The sequence below is a fragment of the Cucurbita pepo genome, chromosome 13, assembly GCF_057944985.1.
Source record: "Cucurbita pepo subsp. pepo isolate OVF chromosome 13, ASM5794498v1, whole genome shotgun sequence".
Taxonomy (NCBI): Eukaryota; Viridiplantae; Streptophyta; class Magnoliopsida; order Cucurbitales; family Cucurbitaceae; genus Cucurbita; species Cucurbita pepo.
This window is the reverse complement of record NC_141810.1, coordinates 13,536,885-13,551,689: the sequence shown is the minus strand read 5'-3', so window position 1 is coordinate 13,551,689 and position 14,805 is coordinate 13,536,885. Positions and strand designations below refer to the sequence as shown.

At 33.0% G+C, this 14,805-nt stretch overlaps 3 protein-coding genes across 15 annotated transcripts; 2 read left to right on the top strand and 1 right to left on the bottom strand.

The window, feature by feature from the left end:
- Nucleotides 1-619: 619 nt before the first annotated feature.
- On the top strand, nt 620-2,547 carry LOC111809441 (small ribosomal subunit protein uS13z/uS13y/uS13x). Its single transcript, XM_023695906.2, has 4 exons — nt 620-776; nt 895-1,055; nt 1,516-1,704; nt 2,241-2,547. Exons 1-4 carry the CDS (start codon nt 774-776, stop codon nt 2,344-2,346), a joined length of 459 nt encoding a protein of 152 aa, XP_023551674.1. The 5' UTR covers nt 620-773; the 3' UTR covers nt 2,347-2,547.
- An 825-nt stretch (nt 2,548-3,372) lies between these two features.
- Nucleotides 3,373-7,064, bottom strand: LOC111809162 (UDP-rhamnose/UDP-galactose transporter 6). 2 transcript variants are annotated; one of them, XM_023695539.2, is made up of 6 exons: nt 6,800-7,064; nt 6,192-6,392; nt 4,713-4,897; nt 4,425-4,625; nt 4,036-4,197; nt 3,373-3,949 (listed from the first exon to the last, which is right to left on the bottom strand). In XM_023695539.2, the coding sequence occupies exons 2-6, from the start codon at nt 6,319-6,321 to the stop codon at nt 3,617-3,619; spliced, it is 1,011 nt and encodes a 336-aa protein (XP_023551307.2). In that variant the 5' UTR covers nt 6,322-6,392; nt 6,800-7,064; the 3' UTR covers nt 3,373-3,616. The 2 variants fall into 2 exon arrangements, with proteins under 2 accessions (XP_023551307.2, XP_023551306.2); XM_023695538.2 differs by having other exon boundaries at nt 6,192-6,434; nt 6,800-7,063.
- A 4,684-nt stretch (nt 7,065-11,748) lies between these two features.
- Nucleotides 11,749-14,476, top strand: LOC111809268 (uncharacterized). Of its 12 annotated transcripts, none has more exons than XM_087129601.1 (5): nt 11,749-11,933; nt 12,255-12,383; nt 13,032-13,100; nt 13,305-13,759; nt 14,029-14,476. In XM_087129601.1, the coding sequence occupies exons 4-5, from the start codon at nt 13,320-13,322 to the stop codon at nt 14,093-14,095; spliced, it is 507 nt and encodes a 168-aa protein (XP_086985727.1). In that variant the 5' UTR covers nt 11,749-11,933; nt 12,255-12,383; nt 13,032-13,100; nt 13,305-13,319; the 3' UTR covers nt 14,096-14,476. The 12 variants fall into 12 exon arrangements, with proteins under 12 accessions (XP_086985727.1, XP_023551472.1, XP_023551476.1 ...); XM_023695704.2 differs by having other exon boundaries at nt 13,202-13,759; XM_023695708.2 differs by having other exon boundaries at nt 13,019-13,100.
- Nucleotides 14,477-14,805: the final 329 nt, after the last annotated feature.

Here is a 14,805-nt window from a genome sequence, read left to right as displayed (position 1 = left end):
TATCTAAAATGCTATGACCAATGGTATGGTGGTCGTCGGTAGTAGGTGGTAATTGGTGGTGGGCAACGACAATTGTCATGGTATGGTGGTCGTCGACAGTAGGTGGTGACTGGTGGTGGGCAATGCTGGTCGTCGGTAGTGGGTGGTGACTGGTGGTGGGCAACTGCCATGGTATGGTGGTCGTCGGCAGTGGGTGGTGACTGGTGGTGGGCAATGGTGGTCGGAACAACCTCGAATCATTGTCCAATGCTACAATTAAACGCTTAATAAGTCAATAAAAAAAAAAAAATAGTAAATATCTCATTAAAGTATAATTTGTGTAAATTAGAATATCCAAGATGGTAGAAACTATATTATAACTATGCAAAAGTAAGAAAAATTACCAATAAATTCAAATTTCAATTGAGTTAAAAAAAAAAAAAAGAAAAAAAAAAAAGATCAATAGAATTAGTTATGAAAAACAAAAATTTAAATAGCTAAAAAAAAAAATAGTTATATGACAAATTTCAATTAAATTAAAAATAAATGGGCCAGATCTTAAACGAAAACCAGGCCTGTAAATGGGCCGAGTTCGAAATGTCCTGAACAGGCATTTATGAAATTCATTTAAAGGGTAAAGTAGGCTTTTCACAGAAACAATCAACCCTAGAAGAAAAACAGGCCTAATATAAAACCCTAATTTTCGGCTTCTTTCACCAGGTAAGTCGTTCGTTTTGTTGCAGCCTCTGGGAGAAGAAGCATCAGGACGAAGCCGCTCGCCGTCTGCCGTCAAAATGGTGAACCTCGATGCCTTATTTTCTTCACCATTGTTGTACTATTTCTTCTCCTTAATCGGATCAACAACCTCTATCTCTTTACGAACTTCTTAATGTTTTCTTTTTATCGTCGATACAGTCGTTGGTTGCGAACGAAGATTTCCAGCACATTTTGCGTGTGCTCAACACTAATGTCGATGGGAAGCAGAAGATTATGTTCGCTCTTACTTCCATCAAAGGTATTGGAAGGCGTCTCGCCAACATGGTCTGCAAAAAAGCCGATGTTGACATGAACAAAAGGTATTCTTTTGCTTGTTCATGTTATTGATCCATGAGATCGTAAGGAGATCTCTTTTTTGTAGTCTAAGTTAATCAGATATGTTTTCATTAGGTTTATGTTCGTAAACAGATTGTTTTTAGAACAGTTCCACAAGCTCATACTTGTTTACAATGCTGTATTTGCTCGATATTCTGTGTTTGTGGTGTCAAGATCCAAATTAAAGATTAACGTAGTTGGTATTTTTCTAGGATTTAAGGTAACTAATGTAGTTTAGGAGTATCATGAGAGAAAAACAAAGCGACTGAGTTCATGTTCTTCTGCCTATGCAGAAGCAATAATGTTTTTCAATGGATTCGTATTCAATCTAAACGTTGATTGTTTAGGATATAATCTTGGTAGTTTATCGTTGAGGATTTGTTGTTTACATTTGTGTAATCTCCCTTAATATATTTTTTTTAAAATGTGTTCTTCTGACTTTAGGGCTGGTGAATTAACTGCGGCCGAGCTGGACAATCTCATGGTGGTTGTTGCGAACCCCCGACAGTTCAAAATTCCTGATTGGTTTTTGAATAGACAGAAGGACTACAAGGATGGTAAGTACTCACAGGTGGTATCGAATGCTCTCGACATGAAGCTGAGAGACGACTTGGAGCGATTGAAGAAGATCAGGTGATTCTTATTAGCAACAACATATGTTTTTGCTTTCATTGAGCACACAATATTAGATTATAAGGCTCTTTAAACTGTTAACTTTATTGCCATTTGACATTGTTAGTTGTCTATCCGTCCCGTCAAGATATAATGTATTAGTAATTTGCCGTTTAGAAACCGGAAAGGATAATCTTCGCCGAAGTAGAAAGTTTCCTAATGGATCAACCAAGTTTTGAAGTTGTCGATCCTTTACTATGGTGTATATACGTAATCTCAAAGTATTTATGGTTGTTGGAAGAAGGCTTAGATAGATTGTCCCTGATATATTCGAGCGAACAATATGAGTAAGACGCCGGGGCAGAGCTTTGTATCCACTTACCATTATAAAACCTCTGCTTACGACTGTTGTGATCATCTTCTCTAGTTTTGATAAATGTTCGAGTACGATGCCAGGGCAGAGCATTGTTTATCTTTTACTCTTTCTGGCCTGATTCTGATGATGCAAACTCGACCTATTCTCTTAATACTAAGCTCGGTGATATAATCGTGTGCAGGAACCACCGTGGGCTGAGGCACTACTGGGGTCTTCGTGTCCGTGGTCAGCACACTAAGACTACTGGTCGCCGAGGGAAGACTGTTGGTGTCTCGAAGAAGCGTTAATAATCTTAATCCCTTTCTTATTTTGCAAGCGATTTTTCGGTTGGATGAAGTACTAGATGAATGTTATTAGTGTTTGAGATTTTGGGTTTGGATCTCTTTGGATTTTGGCTTGGGTTTTTGAAACCTTTGGCTCGCTTATATTTCATTTCGCTCATTCATTTTTGCTCCTTATAATAGAGATTGAAATCCCATTTGGGTTTATTATTTATCTTCTCCATCATCCATCTGTGTTCTCTTTGAATTGAATTTTAATGTTTTTGCCACTTTGAATTTTAATTTATTATTGTTATCGAATATTATGTTTTTTAAAATTTATATATGATAACTAATTTTATTCCAAAACTACAACCTTCTTTACCTGTCAAAAAGATTTTAGAAAAATATATTAATTTTCCTAAATAATTATAATGTGTTTTAATTATAAATATGTATATAATTTTTTTTTTTTTTGCATATATTATTTAATCAACTTATTAGTATGTTAATTAATATTAAACTAAAAATAAATTTTAAATGATTATGCAGTTCATAGCTTCACGTAAGCCACAATATTGGAAATTTTTGCTTTGTTATTTCTAAATTCAACATTTTAATTTCTAATATTTTATGGTACCCTGCAATAATTTATCTGTGAGGAAATGTGTTCGTTTTAATTTTTGTAATTTAAAATTTAGATTTCTATCCAGAAGTTTTAAATTATAATCTTTAAAGATCCATCTAATTCTATTTTTTAAACTGATGAGTGAATTATTTTAAAATTTTGTTGCTAATATATAACTACTTCCACTTAATTCTATTTAAAATCAACTCAAAACTATTTTATGCAAAATAAATGTCAAAGTTATTTTATCTAAGAAAGTTCTAAATTTACAAATGTCTAAATTAAGTTTCAGATTTTAATTAATTTTATTATTTTTTGAAAAACAGTCTTTGGTAAAATAAATGTCAAGGTTGATTTTATGAGCTTTTTTCTCGTAATAAAAGATGTCAAGCCAACAGACCGCCTGTTGGGTTTGAATCAAAATGTTTATGGCCAAAATTAGTGGTAGCTGTGATTGTGATAACAATTAAAGAAAAAATGAAAATTCCAAGAACACTTCCCTATCCTGAATTACACAATGCCGCTCTCTGAGAAATCGAATACTCTGGAAAAGAAAAAAAAGAAATTTAGAGAAATAGAGGGATGAATAAATATGAGAAATATGGATCGTCATTCTAAACTCAGCAAATTAAATTAAAAATTTTCTTTATGGAATGAACCAACTCTCCTTTAGACCTTCCCCTCGTGTTCAGTAGAATCTGTTAAACCACCACCATGTTTTGGTTGTCTAGACGTCGGGAGCGTGTGGGTTCGACGTTCTTTTCCACCAGGTTTCGACGAGGCGTTACCGTACCAGATCATCCCAATGACAGCTATTATCATTCCCAAAACTACCTGCATATTAAGCCCCTCCTTCCCAAAGAAGAAGAATCCCATTACCAAGACAAGGATTGTCTTCATGTGGCCAAGAACTTGAAATGACACAGCTGTGAATCTGCCTATGCAGATGAACTGGCTGAGATTGGTCCCCATGGCAATGGTGCAGGACAGAATTATGAATATCTGTCAAATGTGCCAAATGGGTGAGTATTGAGCAATCAAGTTCATGAGGGGAATAAAAGTGGGCTTCAAGTAATACGTTAACTTACGGTAGAGGCTAAGTTGTAGTTATATTGGTCTATCCTTTTGGTTGTCAACCAGTAGTCGAGAAACGGTCCGATCAGTAGAAGAGACCCGGCCTGAGCTGGTGCTGTATGTCCTAACAGGTTGAAGGAACTGAGCGAATACTTCCGTTGGAGGAAATGCACATACTGCATGTCAAATTTTAATCAAATTCAATATTGTTACAAGGAATTTGGAGAAAGGTTGCCATTCTTTTGTGTGTGTGTTTAGGAATTGGATGTGCATGCTAGGTGATTCTTAGTTAGAAACGAGTGGTGGGTATTTATGCTTTCTGTTCCAAAAAGAAATCTACAAGCATGATCCGGAAACAAAGAAGATTTAGGGATAAATGTTAAGAGGAATGTGAATAACTCACGTATTGCTGCAGAGAAGTGCTCCATACGGCGATAATGGCAGCAATAAAGCCTCTGGTATTAACACTGACATCAGTTACAGTGCATACTCCAACACCCAAGAGAACAACTCCAATGCTCAGCTTCGTGTCTCTGGAGTACCGAATCTTGTCCAAGACCACTTCCAACAAGCAAGAGACGGGTATCATACTTAGCTTTGCAATCTGACAACAGAACAAGATCGGTATGAAATTTGAGAACAGTTATGATACTCCAAGAAAACAGAAAGGCTTACTAAGAGTTGAATTTACCTGATAAAATCCCACTGAATTCCACATCAGGCTAACATTCATTCCAACAATAGAGAAGTTGGCAAATAGTACAAACTTTAGAAGCTCTGGTAGAGGGAGGTGGGAGGGTTGAATATACCCCAGCCACCTTAGAATAACAGTCATCAGTGTGGTTGTCGCAAAATGCAAACCTGTTAAAGTTGTGGCTGCAAGATATTGTTGTATGCATAATTAGAAAAAGAACATGAATCAAATTATACGATCACTACTACGATCTACAGTTTAAAACCACCAATTACCAAACTTCACAATCACACTTCAAACTTAAGAGGCTCATATCCCATACCTACCTTTTCTAGGTTCATTGCCAAACTAGAGCAATTGGATTGAAATGTTTTACCGGTTTCTTTCTTATATACAATATATTATCCATTGAACTTAAATCCAAAAAGTGCTCAAAGCAATAATGCACATACAACATTCCCCCCCAACACATGTTTAATATACCAACATGAATAACAAGATTAGTAATGAGATCACTTGTGTGTTTCCTAACACTATCACTCAACTGTTTTACACAGGGTAAATAAAACTCTCACTCGTTCAATGCATCAGTAAATCAATCTTCAAGATTAATGCTCAACCGTATTCCACCTGATGTTTGATTCATGCTACACTACATGATTCTCTACCAATTTCCATTCAAATACTTTTTTTGTTAAAAAAAAGTAAACAAGCTGAAGCTCACTTAGAACGGATAACATTATGGAATGACTTTATTTTAGGTGAAATGAATAGTATTAGAAAACTCCAAAAACATATATCCAGTTATTGGTAAGCAATAAAAATCAGCTGCAACGTTTAATTATAAGCACCTATCCCTCGTATTCTACAACCAACCTATTTTTTAGCTAAGCCGCTTGGTGAGCCTTACTTTAATCTCCTTGGCTTTTGTTTGGGAAGAAATTTTCTAGTCATCGCATTTTCTAGCTAATCTAATAATTTTATAATAGGGAGAGCACCTAACAAATGCATATCAGTTTTTCATTTCTTCCCCTTTTTAAACTTATTTATATGTATAATTTATGACTATAGCCATGTACGCAGATTACAGCTATGTTTCCTACTAGGATAAACTGAAGATATGGATTTTAATTTTGCTTTAAGAAGGAAAAGCAAGTGTGCAAATTTAGACAGTGGATGAAACTTGAGAGTGTTATTATTTCTCAAGCAATCGCATAAACAGCACCAGAAAACAAACAGAAGTACTGAAGATAGCAGGAACCTTCTTAAACAGGAAATGATAAGACTAATAATGGAAACAGAGGAGAATGCCGATCATAGACCAAACTTGGAAATAAGAGAACGTCACTAAACTCTCAAGCAACCATGTACAATTTCAGAAAATAACCCCTAATAACTACATGCTAAAGAAATAGACATGATGAACACAAAGAAGATACAGATAATTGAAACGGAAGCGATGAAGAAAATAATTACCGAAGCTGAAGCCATACGTAGCCATAAGAGCCTTATTCACGATTATAATTCCAACAGAAGTTACAACGTTAAACATCCAAGCGGCTGCATCTACAGCCGCTTTCTTGTCAGCTTTGCTAGATGGAGCCATTTTCACAAAATTTTCTTATACGTCTTCTGCGAAAACCTTTATCCCTCAGCTTCCATGAAATTCGATCGCATCTACACAAATTCCATAGTTTACAGCAGAAGTAACGAGATATACTGTAAATCCAAACATCATCAAGTCAGAAACTAAAAAAACGTAGAACTCGCACGATTACACATTATCAGCAGTAGCAAATTCATCCTAATCAAACAAGTCGACAATAATACAACAGATCCAGCAAGAAAAAAAAAACGCAATCAATGCAGAACGAAACAGCGCCATCGAAACGCGATATTAAAGCCGAAACAGATCTAAATAGAAAATGAAAATCAAAGGCAGACACAGAAGATCGAAAATCAAAGAATTGAGCAAAAGCAAACACAGATCCATCGCCGATTCAACCAAACACAAACCAAATCACACTCCACCACTCCACAATCACATGAAAACAGAATTTAGAATCAGAAGAAACGGCACATACCGTCAAATCGATGGAAGCATGAGCGCACGGTGTGGCTGAAGAAACGGAGAGGAAGAGTGACAGAGAGGAGAGGTCAGTTAGGGCAGATTGAAATGGAGAAGCTCAGAGTTAGGATTTCGAACGAGTATGGATTTTATTGACTGAGAGTTAGCGTTTGTGAGATTCAGAGTTTTTTTTGTTTTCCTTTTTCTTCCCCTTCTTTTTTGGATGTGTTTTGATTTGTAAGAAATAGAAATGGAAATAGAAATGGAAATGGAAATGGAAGCGGCAGGGGGTGGGCGGGCAGAAGGTCAGTTGCCCAATGAAGGGCTGGTGGCAAGATTTTGATGCCCACGATTTCCTAGTTTGGGCTCTCGTGGGGCCCACTCCCTCGCTCTGCCTTATAGCGTGTCAACACGTGTTACCAACTTTTTTCATTTGAGTTCTCATCTATTATTATTTTTATTTAATTAGTAAATATCTATTTAACCTATTATATATTTATTTATGAGTTTAGAAAATAAATAAATATATTTATTTGTTTTTTTAAGGATGTTAAAAATATTTAATTTTAAATATTTAAAAATTATGCTAGTAGAATATTATATTATATTTTTTACGAGATAGTATTAATTTTATCATATAAAATATGTCGTAACATATATAATAGAAAAAATATTACGGGAGGAATTCAATCCCGGTGATTTTCACTAGGGAAATTTTTAATTTTTGAAAAAAATAGTTGAAAATTTTGACAGGGATGGAAATTAAGATAGGTGGCAGGGACGAGAAGCCTTATGGTCACTTGATTGGTTATAACATATAATCTCGAACGAAATGTCAAAATTTTAAGATATTTCATTCTCGAGCTAAGAATTTTGATCATAGGTCTTAATTATTCTAACTCGAACAAAAATTTGGTGCTAAAAAAGTGATTGAGGAACTAAAAAAGCCGACTAATAATTTATATCGATGATTTTAATATATCGAAAAAAACCATATAAAAAATTTCATCATAAAATAGGCAACTATAATAAATTTTCATCATTTTTTTAGTATAATTGGTAAAAATATATTTAAGCCTAATTTTAGCAAAGTGATTTTATCACTCAAATCTAATTTTATTTAGACAAATAATATATCAATTTCTTAAGTATTTTCAATTTTAGGAACGAGAAAAATATTATTTAATGGTAACAATTTGGTAAATTTCTCTATCATGTAATAATTTAATGACAATTATATATAATAATTTTTTATTTTTTCTTTATTTTTTTTAATAAATATGAATTCGATCATGGCTTGTGATTCTGTTGTCCCATGTCCTCCCGCAAAGTAGTCAGCTGGCAACTCTCCACGCGTCATAGGAATGAAGAGCTCATGTGAAATAATATTCGACAATTAATAACCATATATTATATTATATTATATGCTTATACAATTATATGAAGCATATTAAATATTACATTAATCGTTGATGTCACGTTCATAATTCAATCTTATAAAACCCCTCGAATTTATATAATATATCTCAATTTAAAAAATATATTAAAGAGAAACATACACACCCATCAACGACGTAATAAAATATTATCGGAGAAATTTTTGCAACCCGACATCACTGGTAGATGATGTCTATTATTCATATTAACGCATATACGAGTTAAAATATCATATCATCGTGAAGGTTTGTTACTCTTATCAATAGAATCATGGTCGTGACCTTATTTTAACTTAGTCATGCAGTAATGACTAGTGTGTTGAATAAGAAGTCTCGAAAATGCACTATAGAGAATATGGGTCGTCTAAATAGTGCTAAATAGATAGATACAACTGTTTAAGGTAAGACTCGATGGTGTATTTTGTTCCGAAGATGTTCTCAAAGTGAACAATATTATAAAATTAAATTTATCTCTAAAATTATAAAAATAAATTCTTATGATAAAATTAAATTTTATCTATAAAATTTCGTATTAAAAAAAAAAAAAAAAATATATATATATATATATATATATATATATATATATATATATATATATAAAATAGATTCTTAAAATTTAAAATTTGTATTTTATAGATTTCTTAATTTTTAATTTTAATTTTAATTAGTTTCTAACAAATAAAAAATAAAATTTAGTTTTAAAATAAATATAAATATTTTTTCTGTCTGAATTTTAAAATTATAAGTTAAATAACTAAAATTAAATTTTAAAAGTTAAAAAAAATGGAATCTAATTGAATGTATTAATTAGTTACTTATTTCAGTTGAAATTTTAATCCAATAAAATTAAATGAATGGTAAATCTTAATTAAAATTAAATAAACTAAAAGTCGTAATATTTTTAATTCAAATATATAATTTTTTTTTATTAATTTAGCTTAAATAATAATTAGGGTGATATAATATTTTAGTTTATTAAAAATTAAAATAATTAGTATTATTCTTTTATTACGACATTATTAAAAAAAAATACACTCTGTTCCATCTCCTTAAATTGTTATTCCAGTTGTCCCTCGCGTGTTTTGAGGAACTTTGTCTAATTCTTTTTATTTTCTCTTATTAAATATTCGAATTATTTAAAATTTATATTTAATATTAATTTATCTCAACTTCTAAAATAAAACTAATTATATTCCTTAAAATTTACTTATAAATATGAAATTAGATTTAGTTTAAATTCATTTTGTATCTTACTCTCGTAAATTTACTTTATTCCCATCTTTAAATATTTAAAATGTTTATGCGAATTTTAGTTTTTGAATTTAAAATATGTAATTCCCTAAATATATTTTAAACAATTGTTTTTAATTCCATCAAATATAAAATTAAAAAAAAAAAAAACTTATTAGATTAGATATAAAATTAAGAATTTATAATTTGAGTAGTAATTTGAAAATTAGAAATTAAAATTTTATTTTTTAAATTAATTTCTCTCTCTTACTTGAATGGAGGAGAGAGAGGGGGTATGTTGGGCCTTGTTTGGGCCCACGAAGGCATCAAGTTATGTATTAAGTGGCCTCGAGGAACTGGTTAGGGACAGAATAATGAAATTCATCCATTGAATCCTTTTTCTCAGACTGCCAACCACTGTCGTTTCCATGTCAGAAATGTCAAATCTTACAGAACCCATTCAAAACCTCCACAAACCTTTCTTTTGTTTTTACATCAAATTTTGGAGTTTGTTAATTATTTATATATATATATACGGACATAAATTAATTTAATTTATTAAGATATTAATCATTTAATTTATTAAGAACTCTAGTATTAGTGTAAACGAGTTGAGTTGAGTTAGGTTAGAAAAATATTTTGAACCAACCCGAAACATTGGGTTAGTTGAGTTGGTGACTCAAGTAACTCAAATTGAGTTCACAATCCAACCCAATTCAACTATTTGTTTCACCGTGCGGCACTCACTTCCCAGCAAGAAGTGAGTCAAGTCAAATCATTCTTGCATCGTCTATGACCAAGCGATGTATGCTTGAGCCTCTGGCCTCGATTCAAGAAGAAAGTTTTAGAAAACGGGGGTAGAGACATTTCGAAAGGGAGTTTTGAAAGAAAGATTTGAGAGATTGAAATTTGTGTTACATGTGATGCAAGCAAAAAAACAACATCAACGGCTTACAGCATATAACTATCGAGTAGGGAGAAGTTGACAACTAATCATATCCCTTTTAAGGTTGGTCATGAGCATGTCAAGATCACGATGCCGCGCGGTAAAAAAAATAGGACCATGACAGTTGGTATCAGAGCAACACTTTGTGTGTCTAATCGGACAAGACCTTCAAGAGAAATGAACTCAAGAGTTGATCGAAGACCTTGCAAGTGTGTCAAGAGCGCCAGAGTGGGCAGAACAGTTGCCAGTCACAATTAGAATCAGAGTTGAAGCCAAGACTACCCGAGGTTCATTAGTATCGTGTGTGAGTTGGGTTAGGTTGTCAGATTAATTTTTTATTTATTTTAAAGAATAGAATTTATCCATAATATAATTAAAATCTTAAAAACATAGTTATACATTAATACTCGGTTATGTTAAATATTTTAAATTTTGTATATTTAAATTATAAATTTTAAAATATCTAATAAAAACAGTTGGAAATTGGTATTAAAAGTGAATGGTAAGCATTAATTATTATTGATTAAAAGAAAGAGTAAAGGAGAGGACAAATATGTAATTAATGAAAAGCAAAATTACAATGATTTTTAGCTCAAAATCATATGAGTGTTCCCTAAATAGAAGCAATTTTGATGCCTAAAAACCAATTCTCACGATAAATTTAATCTTTCCTTCATTCCTCTAATTGCCAAGGAATAAATTTTGTATTTATTGCTGTTTTTTTTTTTTTAATTTTACATTTATTTTTTTATATATATTTGGTCTTTAAAACTTTCAAATGGTAATAAATTTTGTATTAAAAATTAGTTTATATATATATATATATATAATTACTCTAAGAATATAACTTTTGTCGTGACATGGTTATTAAATATTATATTTCTTTTAAATCTCAACTAAATATTATTTTACCTTTTTGTCCTCTCAGTAAATGAACCCATCAAAATTACTTTTCAAAATTAATTGGTTTAAGGTTTGTTTATAGTAAGAAAAAATATATTTTGGTTTAAAAAAATAATAAAAATATTTATAATATAAGGCGACCGTATTAAATAGTTGGACTATTTGTTGTCGAGAAATTATTAAAATTTGTCTCCATTTATTGGAAAGAGAATTTAAAATTAAAATCGCCATCGGAAATGACGATTGGGCCCACACTCACTTTTATCTGTCCATCTAAAAACAATTTATTGCTTGATTATAAGATAAAAACATAATAATTATAAATGGAAGATAATTAAAAATATAAAAATAATAGGTGGGGCCCATCACTATTATGCGCCTGAGAGCGAACCATCTTTGTCTTCCCGAAAATAATGTAAGCCAGAGACGGCTCTGACTCTTTTTTTTTTTTTTCTTTTTCTTTTTCTTTTATTCTTTAAAATATTCTCCTCTCTCACCCAATTACTCGGCGATTTTTATCTCTACTGCCATTTCCAGGAGCAAAACCGTCAGAGCCGCCGATTCACTTCCGAAACGCTGCCGATTTTTATCTCTACTGCTATTCTCTGTCACACGTAGTCTGAATCTGCAGTCAGGTACAGCCACAATTCTCTTCCTCTCCGTTCGATCTCATTTTTGTGTACATGAGGTATCGAATCGAATCGAATCGAATAGATCGTTCTTCGAATTTGTGTTCGTTTCGGAGAATGTGAATCCTCATTTTGCTTGATTTTGTTTGATAATTGATAGTTGTTTTCTCAAGTGGAAGTTATTTTCAGATTTCTGAAATGGTTGTATTGTTCTTGTCCAAGTTTTTTTTCGATACGAGTTGTCTGCATTTCAGAGTTCGTGAACCGAGCGCTATGGCTAGTGAGATGTTCGATTTGACTATTGATTTTTGTTCAATTTTTGCGCAGGAGATTGTAGATTTGAATTCGTTATCGGAGTTTTTGAACGCGTTTGAGCGTTTCAGAACAAAAGCAGAAAGTTATATCTTATCGAGTTTCGTGAAGATTAGAATAACGGCGGAAGATTCTTTCCATGTGGTCCGGTAGCTCTTTATTTCCCCTTCCACAAATTAATTTTATCTATTCCAATTATTTATTAGTTCGTCTGTTATTTTCTTGTTTTTCCCCTTCGTATCTGCAATGAATATGTTCCGTTTTTTGTTTCAATAATGTTGATAATTTGTAAATTCTCTCTGCCGCGTGAAATCGCCGCTGGATCCAAAAGCTTAGCTGAAGCAAGTAATCTAGCAGTTCATAGATTTCAATTGTATAGAATGTTGAAATTTCCGTGCCGTAGCCTCCAGTTTTCAGTTTCGGATAACTTGTAGGAGAGGAAGAACATTTTCTGCATTAAAAACGCGTAAGAATGTTATTATCATATCATGATCTTATCTGTTGCTGTTTTCATTCCTCGATTCTGACATAGAATTTCTATGCATTGAATGCACATCCTGGCTTTGATCTCTTCATTCATTTTGGCACATTATTCAGCGATAACTTTAAGTAATTTGTGACTGATAAGGGCATGACGATGGTGAATCATTTTCATTTTAAGTTCAAACTCCGTAGGATTTTGTTGTTTGTGTTCCCCCACGACCACCGATTTAAGCTTTGAGTATGCATTTGAATGCCTTGTGAATCTAGAACCATTTTAACATTGTTCTAAACAACAGCCAACCGGTACAGATTATTAGAAAGAAATTTTAACATCAGAGGTGGATCATACGAGCTGGGGAACACTTTCGATGGTGATAGGTACGATGGCCATTCTGATTCTGAGTTATAGATGGATGAATGAGAGGGTGTGTTCATAATATTCTTAGAGATTTTTGTCAAAATTCTTTTTGGGTTCCCAGATGAGCTCAACCAATGTTCTTGGCAGTAGAAGGGGGAGGGTTCTTTTCTTCTTCAGCTTCTGGTTATAGCAGTAGCCTGACCCTTCTTCTTTTGGGTCAGAAGAGCGAAGATAATCCCATGAGAGTTTTGCCGTTCTTGGTGGACCGAGAGCCTGACCTCAACAACCAGCTGGCTTCAAGAAAGACGTGGATTTCCTGGAGGTGCGCCTCCCCCTCCCTTCGCTGCTTCCGGTGGAACCCTGCAGGGCCAATTCCATCTCCTTTGAAGAAAGCGGCCTCTACACAGCGCCAAGACAGTTCAAGAACATCTCCTCTTTCAGATAATGGCAAGGATCATGTTCCTAGTTCAGATGACGATAATCTTGCAAGAAAAATGGTGCTTAAAAGTAGCTTGAAAAAGGCATCGGATGCTCCTGCAGTTTCTGTACAGAATGCTGGTGGAAATGAAGCATTGGGAGAAAAGGGTAGTTATGATTCTAGTCATGTAGAAAGAAGGAAAGTACAGTGGACAGATACTTGTGGAAGCGAGCTTGCTGAAGTCAAAGAATTTGAACCAAGGTATGAAAACTTCAAAAGCATATCTTTTGTTTTGAAGCTTGCATATAGGTTCATGTTCCATGTGTTCTTCAATGTTCTTCATATCATCCCTTTTGAACAATGGAAAATTTCAAATCTTCATTGACATTATTGTGCATTTAGTCACGAAGTACAAGTCTTGATGATACACTTAGCCTAATAAATGACTAAAACATAACCCAGTTGCTTAGATATTACTGATGAGAACTGGCATTACATCCTATCTTAAGTTTGTTCATCCCCAAATGCAGTGAAATAAATGCATCTGACGATGAAAATGATATTGGGAAAACAAGGTGTTTGTGCAATATCATGTAATTCATTCAAAACCCATATTTACCATCGATGACGTTTGCACAAGATTCTCAAAGATCTGCTGACTTGAATCGAATCAAACTTGTTTGCTCGAGAATTTTCCAAGACAGATGAAGCTGTCTAGACAAGCAGGAACCATCCAGGAAGTCTTCATGGTGATATCTTATCCGTGGTAGTGCTGATTTCAGTAAGTTTTTCTTTTTTAATTTTGTTTTCACATGGATGGCCTCCACTTTTAAGCACTTTTTGTTGCTTTTTCACTGTATTGTTCCTTAGTTCTTTGTCTCTATTACTCTGTTCATTTCGTGGTTTTTTTCTCCCTGTATGAACAATTTTTTGGGGTATTTCATTACTATTGAGTATTTAGAAGGAAGCTTTTGATTAGATTAAGGGCTTTTGTTGATTGATATTAAGATAAAATTATGATGTGCAGTGACTATTGCCATATGAGCTCTGTTTGTTGATTCAATGCTCTCGTGTGGTTTATCTTAGATTAGATTCAAGTCGGTTCCATTCCTTGTTTTTTAGCTCTATAATTACGGGATTGAAAAATGAATTAGAGACATTTGTCGGTCTAATTAGTATTTTATCTACTAAATTAAGATCAGATGAGCTAATGCTCTATCTATAGAAAGGTTTCCGGGATTAACAGTGAAAGTCTATTCATTACGACTCGAATTTTTCTGTTTAAGTATAAGCTAGACATAGTTAAA

Bases quoted from the DNA above. Each gene is read 5' to 3' on its own strand.
- LOC111809441 (XM_023695906.2), top strand. The intron at 1,056-1,515 runs GTATTCTTTTGC...TTCTGACTTTAG, and splicing joins GATGTTGACATGAACAAAAG to GGCTGGTGAATTAACTGCGG. The intron at 1,705-2,240 runs GTGATTCTTATT...AATCGTGTGCAG, and splicing joins GAGCGATTGAAGAAGATCAG to GAACCACCGTGGGCTGAGGC.
- LOC111809162 (XM_023695539.2), bottom strand. From the start codon at position 6,321: ATGGCTCCATCTAGCAAAGCTGACAAGAAAGCGGCTGTAGATGCAGCC. The intron at 4,898-6,191 runs GTAATTATTTTC...AATATCTTGCAG, and splicing joins TACGTATGGCTTCAGCTTCG to CCACAACTTTAACAGGTTTG. The intron at 3,950-4,035 runs GTAAGTTAACGT...CACATTTGACAG, and splicing joins ACTACAACTTAGCCTCTACC to ATATTCATAATTCTGTCCTG.
- LOC111809268 (XM_023695704.2), top strand. From the start codon at position 13,215: ATGTTCTTGGCAGTAGAAGGGGGAGGGTTCTTTTCTTCTTCAGCTTCT. The intron at 13,760-14,028 runs GTATGAAAACTT...CCCCAAATGCAG, and splicing joins GTCAAAGAATTTGAACCAAG to TGAAATAAATGCATCTGACG.